This window comes from Protomyctophum bolini (assembly GCF_963924005.1).
Source record: "Protomyctophum bolini genome assembly, chromosome: 9".
Taxonomy (NCBI): domain Eukaryota; kingdom Metazoa; phylum Chordata; class Actinopteri; order Myctophiformes; family Myctophidae; genus Protomyctophum; species Protomyctophum bolini.
Window position 1 is genome coordinate 29,063,902 of NC_137870.1, and position 16,180 is coordinate 29,080,081.

The 16,180-nt window shown below is 42.3% G+C and overlaps 1 protein-coding gene across 1 annotated transcript; it reads right to left on the reverse strand.

Moving 5' to 3' along the window:
• Positions 1-9,158: 9,158 nt before the first annotated feature.
• Positions 9,159-11,210, reverse strand: LOC308321810 (FACT complex subunit SSRP1-like; the record flags this gene model as incomplete). Its single annotated transcript, XM_080772901.1, has 1 exon — positions 9,159-11,210. One exon carries the CDS (start codon positions 11,208-11,210, stop codon positions 9,159-9,161), a length of 2,052 nt encoding a protein of 683 aa, XP_080629027.1.
• Between the last annotated feature and the right edge of the window lie 4,970 nt (positions 11,211-16,180).

The following is a 16,180-nucleotide window of genomic DNA, read 5'->3' on the forward strand; positions in this document are numbered from 1 at the left end:
AAACAGTGTCAAATTCAGGGCACCTGCCTCTTTTTGCTCAATTCTGAGGTGCAATAATAATAATATGCTAGAATCCTGATGAGAGTGCATAAATACGAGCACATTAACCCATCCTCCGATCCATGAATAGCTCCATGAAAGTCAAATTGGGTTACTTGACATGAAACCGTTTGAGAACGCCCTGCATTAAACTACCTCTCAACGAACCTTGACTCGACACTCTCTTTTAGAGAAAGATGGAACACTAACATTGCCTTCTCCTCTGAGAAGGAGGCAGGTGGGCTCTTTGGAAGCGCTCTGTGGCATCCTGGACACGTTGTCTGCGCTGCTGCAGGATGCTCTCTCTCAGCTGCTGTTCGCGGGCATCCCACTGCTTCCGCCTCTCCTCCAGAGCCCTGAGGTGCACATAAGGCTGGGTCAAGAGAGTCCAGTTGATTATGGGGTTGGAAGTAGTATGTTTTTGTATTACCCGAAACCTGAGTCCATTCCTCGAGGTGTGTCATTAATAACTTATGGCAAGCAATGATAACATCAACATGGAGTTGCTGTCCGAAGGCATGTTGCCATCGAGTAATGGACACTTTTCTGGGCGGGACACACCAACCGTGCAGTACTTACAAGTGAAGACTCAAATGTTTGGAATCAAAAGGCATTCACACTAGCTGAGGTATTGATATGGAGGCATAATAATAAATAATAATGAGGCCATTGCCGTCATTTTATCCATCATTCCGGATCATTCTATTGTTCAACAAACATTAGTAGTACTAGTAACTTGCAACCTCATCAAATTAAGTCTCAAGTTGTGTATACAGTATGTCTTTATTACATCTGCAATTCTGCACTATAACTTTCCTCTTGGTTTGCTGTGCTGAGGTTTTTTTTAACCACTGAGCTAATAGAGAATGCCTGCTTGCTCATTGGATACATTTAAACTTGACCAGGAAAAGAATTGTGTCTTTGTGAGACATGTCAGCTGTACTGAATGTAACGATGCTTTGCCGTCCATGCACGTAACTGGAGGCTGCTCTCCTATTGTCAAACTGCACTGGCAGTGTTTATGTCACACTATTATGTGTATATATTATGTATTATGTGTGTGTGTGTGTGTGTGTGTGTGTGTGTGTGTGTGTGAGTGTTCTTATTCTTAATTGAAACTAACTGTTGAAAGTGAAGTAGATGGACAAAAGAACAATCTTAACTCGCAGCTTGATTATGGCGATACGGTCTACCGCTTTGCTAGTTCCTCAACTCTGAGCAAACCTGACCCCCTGTTTCATGCTGCATTGAGGTTCATAACCAATTCCCCCTATAGGACTCATCACTGTACTCTGTACACCCTAGTGGGTTGGTATTCCTTAACGTCTCGCAGGTTGCTACATTGGTATACTCTCATTTATAAAGCCATTCTTGGTAACCTCCCACGTTACATTGGTTCTAAATTTGAACTTGTCCAAAACTCTCTCAACCTCAGATCAAATGCTTGGTTACGCTACGTCGTGCCCCAAACAAAATCTGAGGCTGGGAAAAAAAGCATTGCTTATTTCGGACCCTGGTCTTGGAATGACCTACAGTCCAGACTCAAACTGGCTGCTGTGATTCCCCTAGTGAGCTTTAAAAGGATTTCCATGGGCACACCCATACATTGCTCCTGCTTTGACGTATAGCAAATGTCTGCTTGCTTTTTAGTCTACTAGCAATTTCCGTTGCTTAGTTTTTATTTATTAGTCCTTATTGGTCGCGTTGCTGTTCTCCCTTTGAGTTTCTTCGGTAGTGGGTACTGTATTTATGAGCATTGTATGTCTGTCCTGTTTTTTTGTTGTGTATTTTTTGTTACTGGCAGAGCTGTGTCACTTATTTTGCCTCTTGTCTTGGCCAGTTCACACTTGTAAAAGAGACTTCAGTCTCAATGTGGTTTTTACTGGTTAAATAAAGGTTATATAAAAATAAAAACTGATTTATTCTTTTCAGAAAGACTTTGTCACACCTTACAAATAATTAACCGTAAAATAAGGGTGAAATAAATTTCCCAGGGCTCCTCAGACTTTCAGTTCATTAATAAATAAACAGAATATGGCTCTATATAAAAAGATCAACACATAATAGAAAACCAAGGTGCTAAAAAGAAAGTATGCTTTTGTAAACAACAAATATGAATAAACTAAGCTTTTTACAGCACCACCTGAGTATAGTCACAGTTGCAACTGACTAACTTCAGAAGATAGTTTGGTGTGATGGGGTCTATTGACGGTCCATCCATACTCCAGTATGTACTGGAGTATGAATGGAAGCAGCCAATCTCTGGTCTGGATATAAGCTCGGAGAGAGTGCTGTGCTGCGGCTCCTGTTGTCGGGGACAGATTTACTGGTTTGATACTTCCAGTAGCGGCCCGCTTGCTGAAAATGTCATATCTCCATTCTCCAAAACATTTGTGCGGTTTCCCATGGAACATGAACTTGAATAGTTCACAGCAGGCTGTGATGATGTCCTCCTTGTTGGCTTGGATGTCCAAAAACTTCCATAGACCTCTCCACTTTGTCAGTCTTGCAGAACTATTACCGCTACTATCGAACTAGAAAAACTGCCCCCGACAACAGGAGCCGCAGCACAGCACTCTCTCCAAGCTTACTGTATATCCAGACCAGAGATTGGCTGCTGCTGCAAAGTCCATCATTGATTGTACAGTACATCCAGTGTAACACCACCAAGCTTCCATCTATAATCCAGTACTTAATGTGTGTACATAATCCAGTACATAATGTACTGGAGTATGGATGGAAGCTTGGTGACAAAGGCTATGAGCCTGTACCGTCAATGAATAGACCCCATCACACCAGACTATATCTTCTGAAGTTAGTCAGTTGCTATGAGGGGGACTGAACACACTGCATTTCAGTGCACAGTGTATTTCTTCTTGTGGTAACTGCCATGGCAAAGGAGATGCAAGAGTAGAGATAGTTGTTTGTTTATTCATATTCGTATTTATTGTTTTCTTTTTAGCACCGTAGTTTTTTATTATGTGTTGATCTTTTTTTTTTATAGAGCCCATATTCAGTTTATTTATTTGTATATATTGTAACTGAAAGTCTGCGGAGCCGTGGCACATTCATTATTTTTTAAGGTGTGATTCTGGAGAAAATAAAATCAGTTAAATCCATTAAAGATTGTCTACTTCTGTTTCAACAGTTGGTTTCAATTCAGATGCATTTGTGATATTAATAAAATGCTTTTTATATTTTATATATGCCCCAGCCCCCACCCCAGACACACAAAACAAGAAAACACCATAGACATCCATTGAGATGTGCAATGGATTATTAGTTATTACACTTTCTGGGACATACAAAATCAGGCATGGTCGAATTTATGTCCAGGAGTCATTTTTACTGAAAATGAATGGTTGGAACGGATTCAGCACGCCCAAAAAACCCTATTTACCATTCAGCATGAACAATAGGGAAATATTTAAATATTGGGCTGATTCTAAAGAAACCAGCTGCCTAAGACAAATACGAAAGAAAATAATGACATCTCTTACATGTTCAGCCACACTTGCATGAGTCTACGTCTCTCTCTTTCTGTCTGTCCCTGCTGCATCCTAAGCATCGTTTAAAAAGACAATCGCTGTGGCTAATTATCCTCTGTTGGGCAATAGATTTAGGAGGTTATTATCCGTGAGGGATTTGAGCCGCAGTGTGCTGTCACTGTGCTGCTGAACTCGGCCGGGCCAATGCCTGTTGGCTGTTAGTCATCGCTCTGTGCTGTCCCACTGGGATGAGCAGGATCTATTTACAGGGCCAGTTGACAACGGCCTGTCACACCGTGCAGTGACCATAGGCTTGCCTATGTGTCTCATCACACCTGCTTTATCCTCTCAGACCGGCTGGGGTCAGGTCAGGACACGTTGCAACTTTAGGGCTGTCATGGTCATGATTTGGTGCAACCACTCCTACAACCAGCAATGTTGTCCCTATGTCCTAACCTATGTCCCGATGTTTAGAGTACCAATAGGGGGTGCTGTTGCACCACTCGCTTCAGACTGGTCTGATTTTTTAGTGACAATTAACTGTCAAACAAATAGTTGCGATTAACAATTTATAAAATACAAAATGTATACCATTACCAAAATACTCCAAATTCGATCATTTAACACTTTCAGATGTTGTTGCTGTCGGGCAGAAACCTCTTATCTCCTTATTTTATTTATACTGCATTGACACAGAATAGCATCAAATGTGTGTGAGCTTTAGTAGTAACAATGACATTAGGGCTGTCACGATTATACATTTAAGTTGACGATGATTGTCACACAAATAATTTTGAACTTTTTGCCATTGAAAATTGGAACTTTATGAAGGCCTATCATTTTTTTAGGCTACGTAAAAAATAGGTGCACAGGGCAGATAACTGAAATATACCAAGACATTACTAAAATAAATTTATATAAATGTAAAAAACGATGACAAAATCATTGCGATTGTCTCAAATAATTGCGATTAGACGATTATGTAATAATATTGTGACAACCCTAATTGACATAATGAATCAATATGAAACCAACTTTCTGCGGCGTTTAGTCTCCAGACAGAACTTGCGGTTGCGAGCTCTGCATGTCCTCTGCTCTTCCACCAGGAGTTGTCTCTCATCCTGCTGCTCTCCATCAGCTCCTAATCTGGAATTTCTGAAGGTCAACCACTAAGGAGACATGTTTTAAATCATTGGTTCTCAAATGTTTCACACAAAAGGATAGTTTATTTGGCCGTGGACCCTCATCTGAAAAGGTTTTGTGTCAGGGACCCCCAGAAGGAAAATAATAATAATAATATATATATATATATATATATATATATACTGTACTGCACTGTACTGTACTGTACCTAATTGTAGCATACTGTACTGTACTGAATCATACTGTACTGTACTGTAAGTAAGGTACTGTACTGTAGCATACTGTACTGTGCTGTACTGTAGGTACAGGTTTTTGTGCATGGAGAGATGTGTGCTAATGGAGTGGTTTTGGTAGGAGAAGGCAGACGTGTGTGTACCCCCTTTCCATTAAGATAAGACAAGCACACACACACACACACACACACACACACACACACACACACGTAGCTTAATGCTGCACACTTAACTTCACAAAACCTTCTAAAGACTTCATTATGGAGTCTGTAACTTTGCTCACATTAAAAACAATGTTGGAATCTCCAGCTCTAGGCCTATAAGCAGGCACCATCAACAAACTCTTACGCTATATGCACACATTTGACATTTCAAATTTGTATATGGCGTCACTTGCCATAAAAAAGAACTTATGTAGGCCTACATGCAATTGCGTTGCTTGTAGATCAGCTATTTTGCTCTTTATGGCAAGTGACACCTGCAACTGCCTACTTTCATCAGTTAACAGGATACGAGTGGTAGAAGAAGTTGTCCTTCAGAACTTGCATTCTAGGGGCGATTGCAGGCATTGACGGGTCCCGGCACTGCGTCTTCTCATCTAACGGTTCCTGAACCTCACCAATGTCACCATGATGATGAAGACGTGCTCACGAAAAGACATTTGAATGAATGCCGCATGTGCATGTCATGGCGGTCGCTTCTTCCGTGAGAACGATCAACTTTAACTCTTCTAGCGCAAAAAAGACATCGGCCATTTGAAATGCATGCAGAAGTCGCTGATTTTCTTCTTTTGCTCTACATTTCACCGTTCTGTGTACAGTCAAGCCACGATGGCAACGGAGGACGCGCTTCCTTGACAACGGAGCTGCGTCAGAATGAACACCGGAAATAGATTCGTATACCGGTATAACACACACACACACACACACACACACACACACACACACACACACACACACACACACACACACACACACACACACACTAAGCCCTCTTGATGAATTGAATAAACAGGAACACAATGGAAACAAGCTTTCAGGGCTTTTTTGTGTTATCATTTTATTATTGTATTAGCCTACTGTACATCTGTACATTTAGCATATCGACTGTCATTAAATCCATCAATCAATCAAACAAACAAACAGACACACTAAACAACAAACAGAGCATCATAGCCCCAAAGGTCCATCTGAAAGACTGAAGGAATTGCATAGCCTAAATATTCAGAAGAAGAAAAAAGGAAAAAAACACCTGCATGATATAGGCCTACCCTCAGTTTATCTAGTAGGCCTACTGTACAGGGGTGGGCAACTTTGATGATGGAGAGGGCCACTATGTATTTCCACACTCACTCCAGAGGGCCACATTGCATTACAGTCGTAGCAAAAATAGCCGATCTACAAGCTCAAAGTCTTGAGCTTGTAGATCAGCTATTTTTGCTATAATTGAATTATAACTGTGGGTTGAAATAATAAAGAACTCTGTTGGAAGGGGACTTTTGGATGTCTATGATGCAATGAATAATATAATAATAACAAAGGCAAGCACATTTAATTATGCATTTTAATACTTTTGGCCACTAGGCTACATTATGAATAACTATAGGCCTATAGCCTATTTCAAATATGGTGAAAATAGCAGATCTATAGGCTAAGGTCAGATTGTGAGCTTGTTGGTTGTGAATTGACTATGTGAAATTGGGTATATGGAACTTAATTTCTTCCGCATTCTGAGATACTACAACGTTATCAGGGACATAATGAACCTTTTGCAACAAACAAGGGTGACATCTAGTGGTTGGATGTTGTCTATTGCACTTTTAAGCCTAATTGTTGCAGAAGTAGGGGCTAAACCGATTATCTTAATTTCTTCTTCCAGACATACTGCCTTCAGTTATTATTAAGGGTCCCTTAATTATTATGGTCCCTTATTGTATTTGCCTGGATTTTTCTTCTCCTTTCTTCTTCTTCCGCCAAAAATAGCAGTTCTGGCTTAGGGCCGATTCATACTATTTTACCGCTGTTCCGGCGCTGTAGTGCCGAAATGATTTCGGCTCGTCAGAAATTTTCAGTAGCACCAAAGAGTCGACTTTAGGACGGTACCCGCCTCCCGAACCTCAAATGACGTCACATTGTGTAGGCTCTACAGTGCCGAACCGACTTTTATTCGGCTCTAAAATAGGAGTGAATCGGCCCTTAAACGTGTAGTCGGTTTTTGTGAAACTTGGCAATATGGTAGTAGGTGATGTCACAATTTTCCTTATTATAGGTAGCTGAAAGAGAGTCCTGGACAGAATTTCATTTCAGAATTTTGAATGCCCGGAATGAGTTTTATTACACAAACATACATACACAAAAACATAGCCATGAACAGCCAGCCAATGCAGCTGGCCACACTGCATCCAAACGCTCCCTCTGCACTGTTGCTCACTGGGACAAGCTCGCCATCATACTCAGCATGGTTAGAAACCACACTTCCACCAGGATCACAAAAAACAGCAATATAAGAACACGGCAAAACTCCACAGGAACCGAACCGGGCTCTCACAAGCAGCACTTCATGGTTAACTGCTTGCACAACTACTTTTCTGCAACTCTGCAGAGTTGCAGAAAAGTAGTTGAAATTTAAAACATGTTTTAGATTTTAGAAATCTAAAACATGTTTTAGATTTGACAAGAAATGTAGCTTATTTCTTTGTTTTCTCAAAGAAGAATCAGTGAAGAATGAATGGAGTGAAAAACGCCGATGCCAGACTGGTCAACATGTGAATTGGTGTTGAATTACATACAGGCTATAGTGACAGTAACATGCATTTGAGACGGTCAAAAGTCAGAATATTAAGAATTTGTGACACCATATTCCATATGGGTTACACTAAGAATACCTGTTGTCACCACCCGTTTTAACTATCTGTCTGTGTCCATACTGTATAATGGAGATCTCTGTATCTGTCTGTCTGCCTCTGAAGAGTGCAAAATAACTGTGAAAAGTGGACTGGTAATCAATTGGCAGGTGTGCGGTTGCCATGGCAATCAATTGGCTGAGGCAGAGGCTGGAAATTGCACAGGTGAGGGGACTTGGGCTCATTAGGTCAACTGGCAGAGCCTGACCAGAGCCTTTTGTGGTGTTTCTGGACAACAGTGTATGCCACCGAGGCCGGGCGTGTGTGTCAAATTTGAAGTCGGTGGGACGAACGGTTCTCGAGTTACGTGCATTACAACCGTACGCACACATACACTAGACCTGTACGTGCCCGTCACAGTCGGCCACCGGCCTACTTGGGAACGATGCAACTTGTGTACCTAATGATATACGTTGTCATAGCACCCGTTTTAACTGTCAGCCGGTTGTCCCACATGGAGATCTGTGTATGTGTCTGTGTGTGAAGACTGCAAACTGAAGAGTGTACTTGGCAATCAATTCGGCCCACTGGCAGAGCGTGATTGGTTGAGCCTCAATTGGCTGAGGCAGAGGCTGGAAATTGCACAGGTGAAAGGAGTTGGCCTCATTAGGCCCACTGGCAGAGCCTGACCAGAGCCTTTTGTGGTGGTTCTGGAGAACTGTGGGTCCGACCGATTCGATACCTGGCACTGCACTCCCCGTGGGGGTGTGGAACGCGTGTGTCGAATGTGAAGTCGGTTGGTCAAACGGTTCTCAAGTTACGTGAATTACAACCGTATGCACGCAGAGACGTGGCACATTATATAGTAGATTAGATTATTGCACTGGTGCCCTTTGGGTGCCGGCCTAAAGGGCCATGCAAGGCTGTTATTTGATGTACTCGTACCCATGGTCAGCTATATACACACATACATCACACTACCATAGAAAGCCACTTTTTTTTAGGGGCGCTCCTATATTCAGTGATTAGTGTGGATTTTTGTTTTACACAAACATTAAATTACCATTGACAATGAACAGAGAATTTTACACCATAGTGTCTGAACAAATCGGCTTAGTGTCTATTCTTGCCCTACACAATTTTACGTTAGTGTCTGAGCAAATAGACATGTTACGTCATGATGATGTAAGATGACAAGAGTGCTCCTCACTTCACACAGGTGTGATTTTTGTTCATTTTTTTTGTTTTTCAAACTAAACATAAACAACCAAAAGTAGGTGGAGACCAGGTCGGAACAAGGAGGTGGAGACTGCTGGTTGGTCAATCGGGCACCAATTAGAAGGCTGACAAAGGCTTGATTGCCACTCGGGTATGGGTATGGACACCCACATGCCAATTTAGAGTTTGGTTAAATCAAGGTGATTCCTCTTCATCAGATTCATTGCGGTCAGTGTCAGACATCTCAATGACCTCTTGGCTCTTGTAGTTCTCATTTCCTCCTCCTCCTCGAGCCTTCTCTTCGACTCCTCCTGCTGACTTCCTCTTTTTCTTGCCTGCATTGTTCTTCTCCATCTTGGAAGGCATGGCGACTCCACCACTCTCCTTGTAGTCTTTCTGGGCTTCGTCATACTGCACCTTAGCCTCCCAAGCCTTCTCTTCCCACTCCTTCTTCTGTTCCTTGCCCAACTGTCTCCAGATTTCTCCAGCCTTTCTAGCGACCTCAGGGACAGAGATGCCTGGGGTCTCTGAATTGATGCGCTCACGATTGGAGTTCAAAAATAGCATGTAGGCAGTCATCGGCCTCTTGGGGCCACCGGTGTCCTTCTGCTTCTTCTCTTTACTTGGCTTCCTCTCTTTCTTCTCCTGCAAGACTTTGGGTTTCTTGGCCTGTCTTGTGTTCTTACTGTCTCCTTCACTAGGGTCACTCCACACTGAGGCTTTGCTGTCATCTTCACCGTCGTCTCCTTCACTGAAACCATTGCTATCATATTCTAATGCAGCGTCATCATCCTCCTCTCCGGGGTGGTAAGACTCGTCAATCTCATCTTCTGTTTCGTCATTTCCATCTTCCCGGATCTTGCCCTCGTCCTTCATCCTCTCCAGGTAGGCATCGTGCTGGTGGTCATCGTCAGAGTCACTGTACCTAGTGTCATTGTTACCCTTCATGCTCTCTTTGAAGGCTCTGTTTTTGATGTTGAGTTTCTTGCCCTTGACAAAGTCAAACAGTTTCCCGTATTCTTCTTTCTCAATGCTGCTGAAGGTGTACTCGTTCCCCTGCTTGGTCTCCACCTCAAAGTCAAAGAACCGCGTGGTGGTGGTGCCTCGGGCGAAGTTGACAAAGGAGATCTCGTCAAAACGCAGGTGCACCGTAGGCCTATGCACGTAGATGAAACCTCTCTCCAGGGGATACAGGAGGCCAGAGGAGGTCTTGTAGGAGCAAGTGATGCACTGGGCACCTGAGTGGCCATTGAAGTCTCCAGGCAAAGTGATCTTGCGGTTAACCAGGGCCTTCATCACCTTGCTGACTAGCTCATACAGAGGGCCTGACATGTTCTTACTGAGCTTGCCCTCAAACCGACGCTGCACATCCTCCTCGCTCATGTTAAGGGTGAGGCTGTTGTCCTCCTCCTTGGAAAAGAGAAGGGTAAGGAACTGGTAGCGAGTCTGGCCCAGCTTGATGGGAGGGTCAAGACTGATCACAAAGAAGTGCCTCTGGTCCTTGTGCGGAAGCAGGAAGAGACGCAGCATTGTGGTGTAGAGAATCTTGCAGTCAAATGTCTTACCGTGGAGGTGAAGGAATGTTGGATAGATAAGGATGTCATACCTTCCTGTGGGCGTGAGACACTGCAGCTCTTTGAAGATACACAGGGAGTCTCCTGTGGCCTGGATGACATCAGCCTTGGACAGCACACTCTTGGCAAACACTTCAACAGGATCCTGTCCCTCGTCCACCTGACCGGGGGGGACATAGAACCGGACCTCCATGAGGGAAACCTCTGCATCGTCATTCTGGTGGAACTCCAGGGTGACCTCGTTCTTGCCCGTAGTACACTGGGACACGTTCGAAAGTGGGATTTCGAATACAGTGTTGTCGTCGATGTCGAATGACAACATTGGCCCTGACTGATTGGCGGTACCCCAGTTCCAGCCCTTGACACACATGTCCTTCTCTGTCAGCTCCACCTTGTAGTTGGCCTTAAAGAAGTCAGAGATCCTCTCAAAGTCTGTGTCCCTAAAGCCGTCGTATTTATAGACATGTCCAGTGCTGGTTGATAGTTTGATGCCATGTCCCAAACACACATGTCTCCACTGGGCCACGGTGAGCTCCCCAGCTGGGATGTTGTCCAGCTTGCCTGTCTTGCGGTTCTTGTATGCAATGTTCTGCTTGCTGAAACGCAGGCACCCATCATTCCAGAAGCCTTTGACTTCCTGATGAATCCCATTAAACTCCAATGTGTCTCCCATCTCATTCACAGTTGATGACTGATGCTCTCATTGTGACTTTAGGAGACCTGACCTACTTCACATAAGCAAGAGTTAACACACCTATATGGCAGAATCTCTGCTTCTTATGGTCTAAGCCTCCATTGTGACGTATTACCCATATGTCACTGGAGCCTCCATCCACCTTATACCATATATGGTAAACCATGATCACATGTTAAGCATATAACATTTGAGATATATATACAATATGTATTTATATTGACTCACATGATGTCACATGACGTTTACGGCTATAAAACATTAAAAGTAGACTTGGCTGCCATATGACGTCATTTCAAAAGTCAGACATTAGAGATTAGGCAACACACTTCATATTTGGGCATGCCTGACACAGAACTCCATATATAGAAATAAAGGGACAGAAAGAGACAGATGCAGAAATCTCCATATGGGCATAAAAGGGACACAGACAGATGGGTGTAACGGGTACTCTGACACAGGTACAACGGGTATTGCCTAGCCGCTGGGGCATGGATCTCCAACTTCCATCGTTATACCACTCGATGCTCTACAGACGGGCACCTGTCTACTGGAATAAATAAATAAATACAAAACTAGGAAAAGTAGCAAAAAGTGTGTTTCGAAAAGAAAGCACAAAATGGAGGAAAATCTGGCAAAAGTGGTCAGGGCCTACAGTATATGGAGAAACCAAGGAATACAAGGAAAAATATTTGTATTGTATGAGCTACGGTTCAAGGACTTATTGGCCAAAATATTAGGCGGGCTGTTGTACTACCATGAGGCCATGAAGCCGATGTTATACCACCATGAGGCCGATGTGAAAGATCTGGGGTGGAGGTTCTTCCTTGGCCAACTGTGAGTGTGTGATACTTAAATAAATATATGTATAACCAATCAATATTTAAAATAGCCTAATATCTACAAGCTCACAACGTGTCGATGTAGATTGGCTATTTTAACTATTCAAAAATGTTTTTCAAAATAGTTTAAAAAAAAAAGGCAAAGTAGTTTAGCATGGATGAATAATATAGAGCCCTTAATATCTTGAAAATAATTGGAGAAGAAACTAGAATTGAGTCCAGGCAGGGGGTACGTTTTACAGTGTTTACAGCCTTTCAGAAAATGTTTCTCCAAGTTTCATGAAATGGAGGTGTAAAGTTAGCCGAGTGGCCAAGGCTCCAAAAAGTTAACAAGTCTCAAGATGCAGGTTTTGGTAAATAATTTACCTCCAGTGCAGGTTGTGTAGCCCAGGCAAAATAATAGTTCACAATAAATAAAACTGACCAAAACAACACTCCAGATTTAAGAACTGAATAAACACTTGACAACTAAAGAAAATGAAACAAACCAATAACTTAAGAAACTAAACAGGGAAAACCTTAAATACAAATTAAGACCCTGGTAGCTCTCACCTGGATGTTGTCACTCTAGCCTCAAGCAAGGACTGAAGTCACTGAACCCCTGCCTTCACCTGTAGCACGCCTTTTAAGCAGGTAAGGCAAACCATCACCTGATTGCTAATTGGTAACTCTTATAACATAACCAAGGCTAACTAAGGCCCATAAGTTACTTTACACAATTGCATCAGGAAATATAATATCAAAGTTAAATATATTCCATAAAGAATGATAATGATAATAATAAACACAACATACACCCCTCCTCCTCTACAGTGCTTGGTTCATTCCAATCAACAGGATTGCCAGCACTGCAGAGGAGAGACACCCAAAGATAATTAATTTATAAAGATGGGCGATCTTCATTGGAGCCACTAGAGGCAAAATGGTACACAATGGCCTACACATGGTGTCCTAAATAAAGTAGGTGGTTTGCTTCTCCCCGACCTTCCCACCACCCTCCCTCTCCAAGGCTGACAACTGACAACGGAAATCATCCCCCATCAATCAAGAGTCTCTGTGTGGAGTTTTCATGTTCTCCCCGTGTCCCCTAGGCCCTAGGGTAGCTACCCTCACAAAAACATGCAGTAATCCTGGTCTCTAAACTACCTCCCCCTGGTCAGCCAGAGCACTTGATGGAGGGGAAAGGAACTGGTCGGGATAGAGGGCACATGCATAAAGTGAATGGCAAATCGAGTGGCAAAGTGAGTGACAAAGTGAGTTTAATGTCGTTTACCATCGTTTAATGCAATCAAATACAACTTTTCTGTTCGGATGTATGGGCTATCAAGGCCAGAAAGTATCGTTTTTTGCCACTCAGTAGGCGTTCCTGCAAAATTTCGGGTTTGATGATGATGTCACGTGCATACCCTCTATAATGTCATGTGTTCCTTCCACACCCTATACGTCCTGCCGGGGAAACTCCCCAATGTCAGGTGAAAAGAAGAAGCTTGGACACCTCAAGCATAGAAGGAAGCATGACGTCTGTCCGCTGCCCCCCCCCCCATGTTGGCAGAGGAAGTGTAGCGCCCAGGATTACATTAGATAATTGACACTGGCTGAAAAGATGGGTTGCAAAATCGTGGGAGTCTAAGACAGTTATGGAAAATTATATTATTATTAAGCATTGGAACACACATTTTATGGACATTATATGTCCATTCATTTCACGTTATAATATTCACATATTCACATATTCTCATCTTAAATATGGGGCCAGAGCCCCCTATGTGTCGTCTAATTGCAGATGGACAGAGAGACTCTTCCGGACTCCTTGTTGCTGTAATAAAGAAATGTCGATTACAAAGAAGATTTTCTCCTGATTTGTCTCGCTAAAAGAAGCCATTTTGAATAGCCCAGAATATTAAGGACATCTTTAGCTATCAGAAAAACATAATTTCCCATATCAGGCATTCAATTAATATTTTTTATGTATTTCTATATAGAATAATAGAATAACGGGGTTGAAAATGTTGTGTCAACCCCGTTATTCACGGGGTTGTAAAGATGGCCACTATACCTTTGGTGATTAAGAGGAGACCACATACTGTAGCATGCATGTGATTAAGAAATCAGATGTTGAAATAACAAACATAATTTTCACAAATAATTGTTTTCTATCTTTATTCCATGTAACGGTGTTAGTGATGTCACTAAAGGGCCAGTTAATTATCGTTATGGAGGGGAGAATGACTTGTGTAACCGGGTTGAGTGCGATTGGGTGACAGAGCTATATAATGCTATTTTAATGATTAATCATCTATTTATTCAAAAACTAAACACGACCTGCAATAAAGCACTGATAGTTACATGTGAATGGCATAATTTATGGATCTTTGTACATTTGTAATAGTCATATCTCAAGTCCACTTTCATCGAAGGCCATTGGGGACATGACAAAATTGACAAAATAGGGGGCATCTACTGAAAGAAAGAAAGATAATTTCTCATATGAAAATCATGTAAGTTTTACACAATATTAAAGGGAACATTTAAATTGATGAACAAAGCTTTTAAAAATACATTTCGATGAAATACATGCACCTTAAAGGTAAGAGGCCCTGGAGCTTAAGCTCCACTAAATTCCATTGTTAATCCAGGCCTGACAATCCCTGTGCCAAGGGATTCAAAGCTCTCTTGGGTACTTTGAATTAGCCATTCGCTAAACCCCACCCCAAAAAGCGATTGTCCAATGCCAATCCAAATAGTTTAGCAACCGTTGCTCTGCAAGACAAGTTTTCGTCAACTCATAGCTGTCAATGTTATTTTGCTGATGGCTGATGTTGTTGAACACATACACAGCTTAACGTCGGGAAAGTTACACAACTGACCCACCCAGGTGATGGCACTAATACTAATCAACGTAGTCTTAGGGCGCATCCAGACAGTAGATTCACAAAGATGCCAAATGTCAACTTGCAGTGTTGGCCAGAAAACCGGAAACGCTTTTCCCCCTTAAGTTGCAGCATGGGTGGAACTTCATTTCCATCCACCAGCTGTTTAAAAACCAGGAAGAGACACCTGCCGCTCGCAGCAACTGGCATCTTTGTGATGCGACTGTGTGGATGCAGTCAATGGGTGAGAAGGACAGCTAGCCCTGTCTCCTCGCTGCTAACGTGCCAATTGGACAAGGACGGGTTGGCGAGGGACTTAGCGAAGGGCTAAAGGTTTAGAACCACGTACAGGATTGCACAAAACAGAAGCTTCTACTTTTATTTTTCCCTGTCTGTCCCGTGTCGCCTTCTTTACTGCTGTGACTGCCATTGACAACTGATTTTCTGTCTGTCTTATAAAAAGTTATATCTAAAGTAAAGGTCAGTTCCTGTTCTGTCATTTCAACAAATCAGAAAAAGTGGATATAAAAGTGGAGCACTATAGGGACATCTGGGCACCTTGTTTTATTTTGAAAATGTTAAAATATTATATACACATATATGGTCTTATAAATAGTCTTACGTAATATACATGATGTGACCAATGCACAGTAAATCATTATCAGACCATGGAACATTGTGGGCCATACTTTGGTTAGACATAGCATTGGTTAGACATAGCCGTTTGTAATCATGCGTCATAATTCCCTATCCCGTCCCCCACCTTTACACTAGGAAGCACTAGTTTATATTTATTTGTTTTTGACTGGGGAGTGATATTTTGACAGCAACAACTGTCATAAGGACAGTATTAAGCAGTTGATATTCATTTTTGTGTTAATCTTTAGGGCCTCACAGTCCCACACCTTAGAAAGCATGAGTGTCTATTTAAAACACAAAATAGTTTGTTTTGTTTTTACCTGGGAGTCATATTTTGACTGCCTGTCATAATTTCACCCCCCTCCCTATCTAAGAATTGGACAGTATTAAGATGTTGATATTGATTTTGTATTCATCTTTAAAATCCCCTAGAAAGCACTGTCTATTTCACACCACAAAGTGATTTTGACCTGGGAGTTGTTATGACTCGGTGTGGTGTGACCCAAATGCACATGCAAGGAGAGGTAAAGGAGAGTAAAGCTCACCCAGGCGGATGTTTATTCACAAACACAGGGGGGAAAGGAGGTGCAGGGGTCTG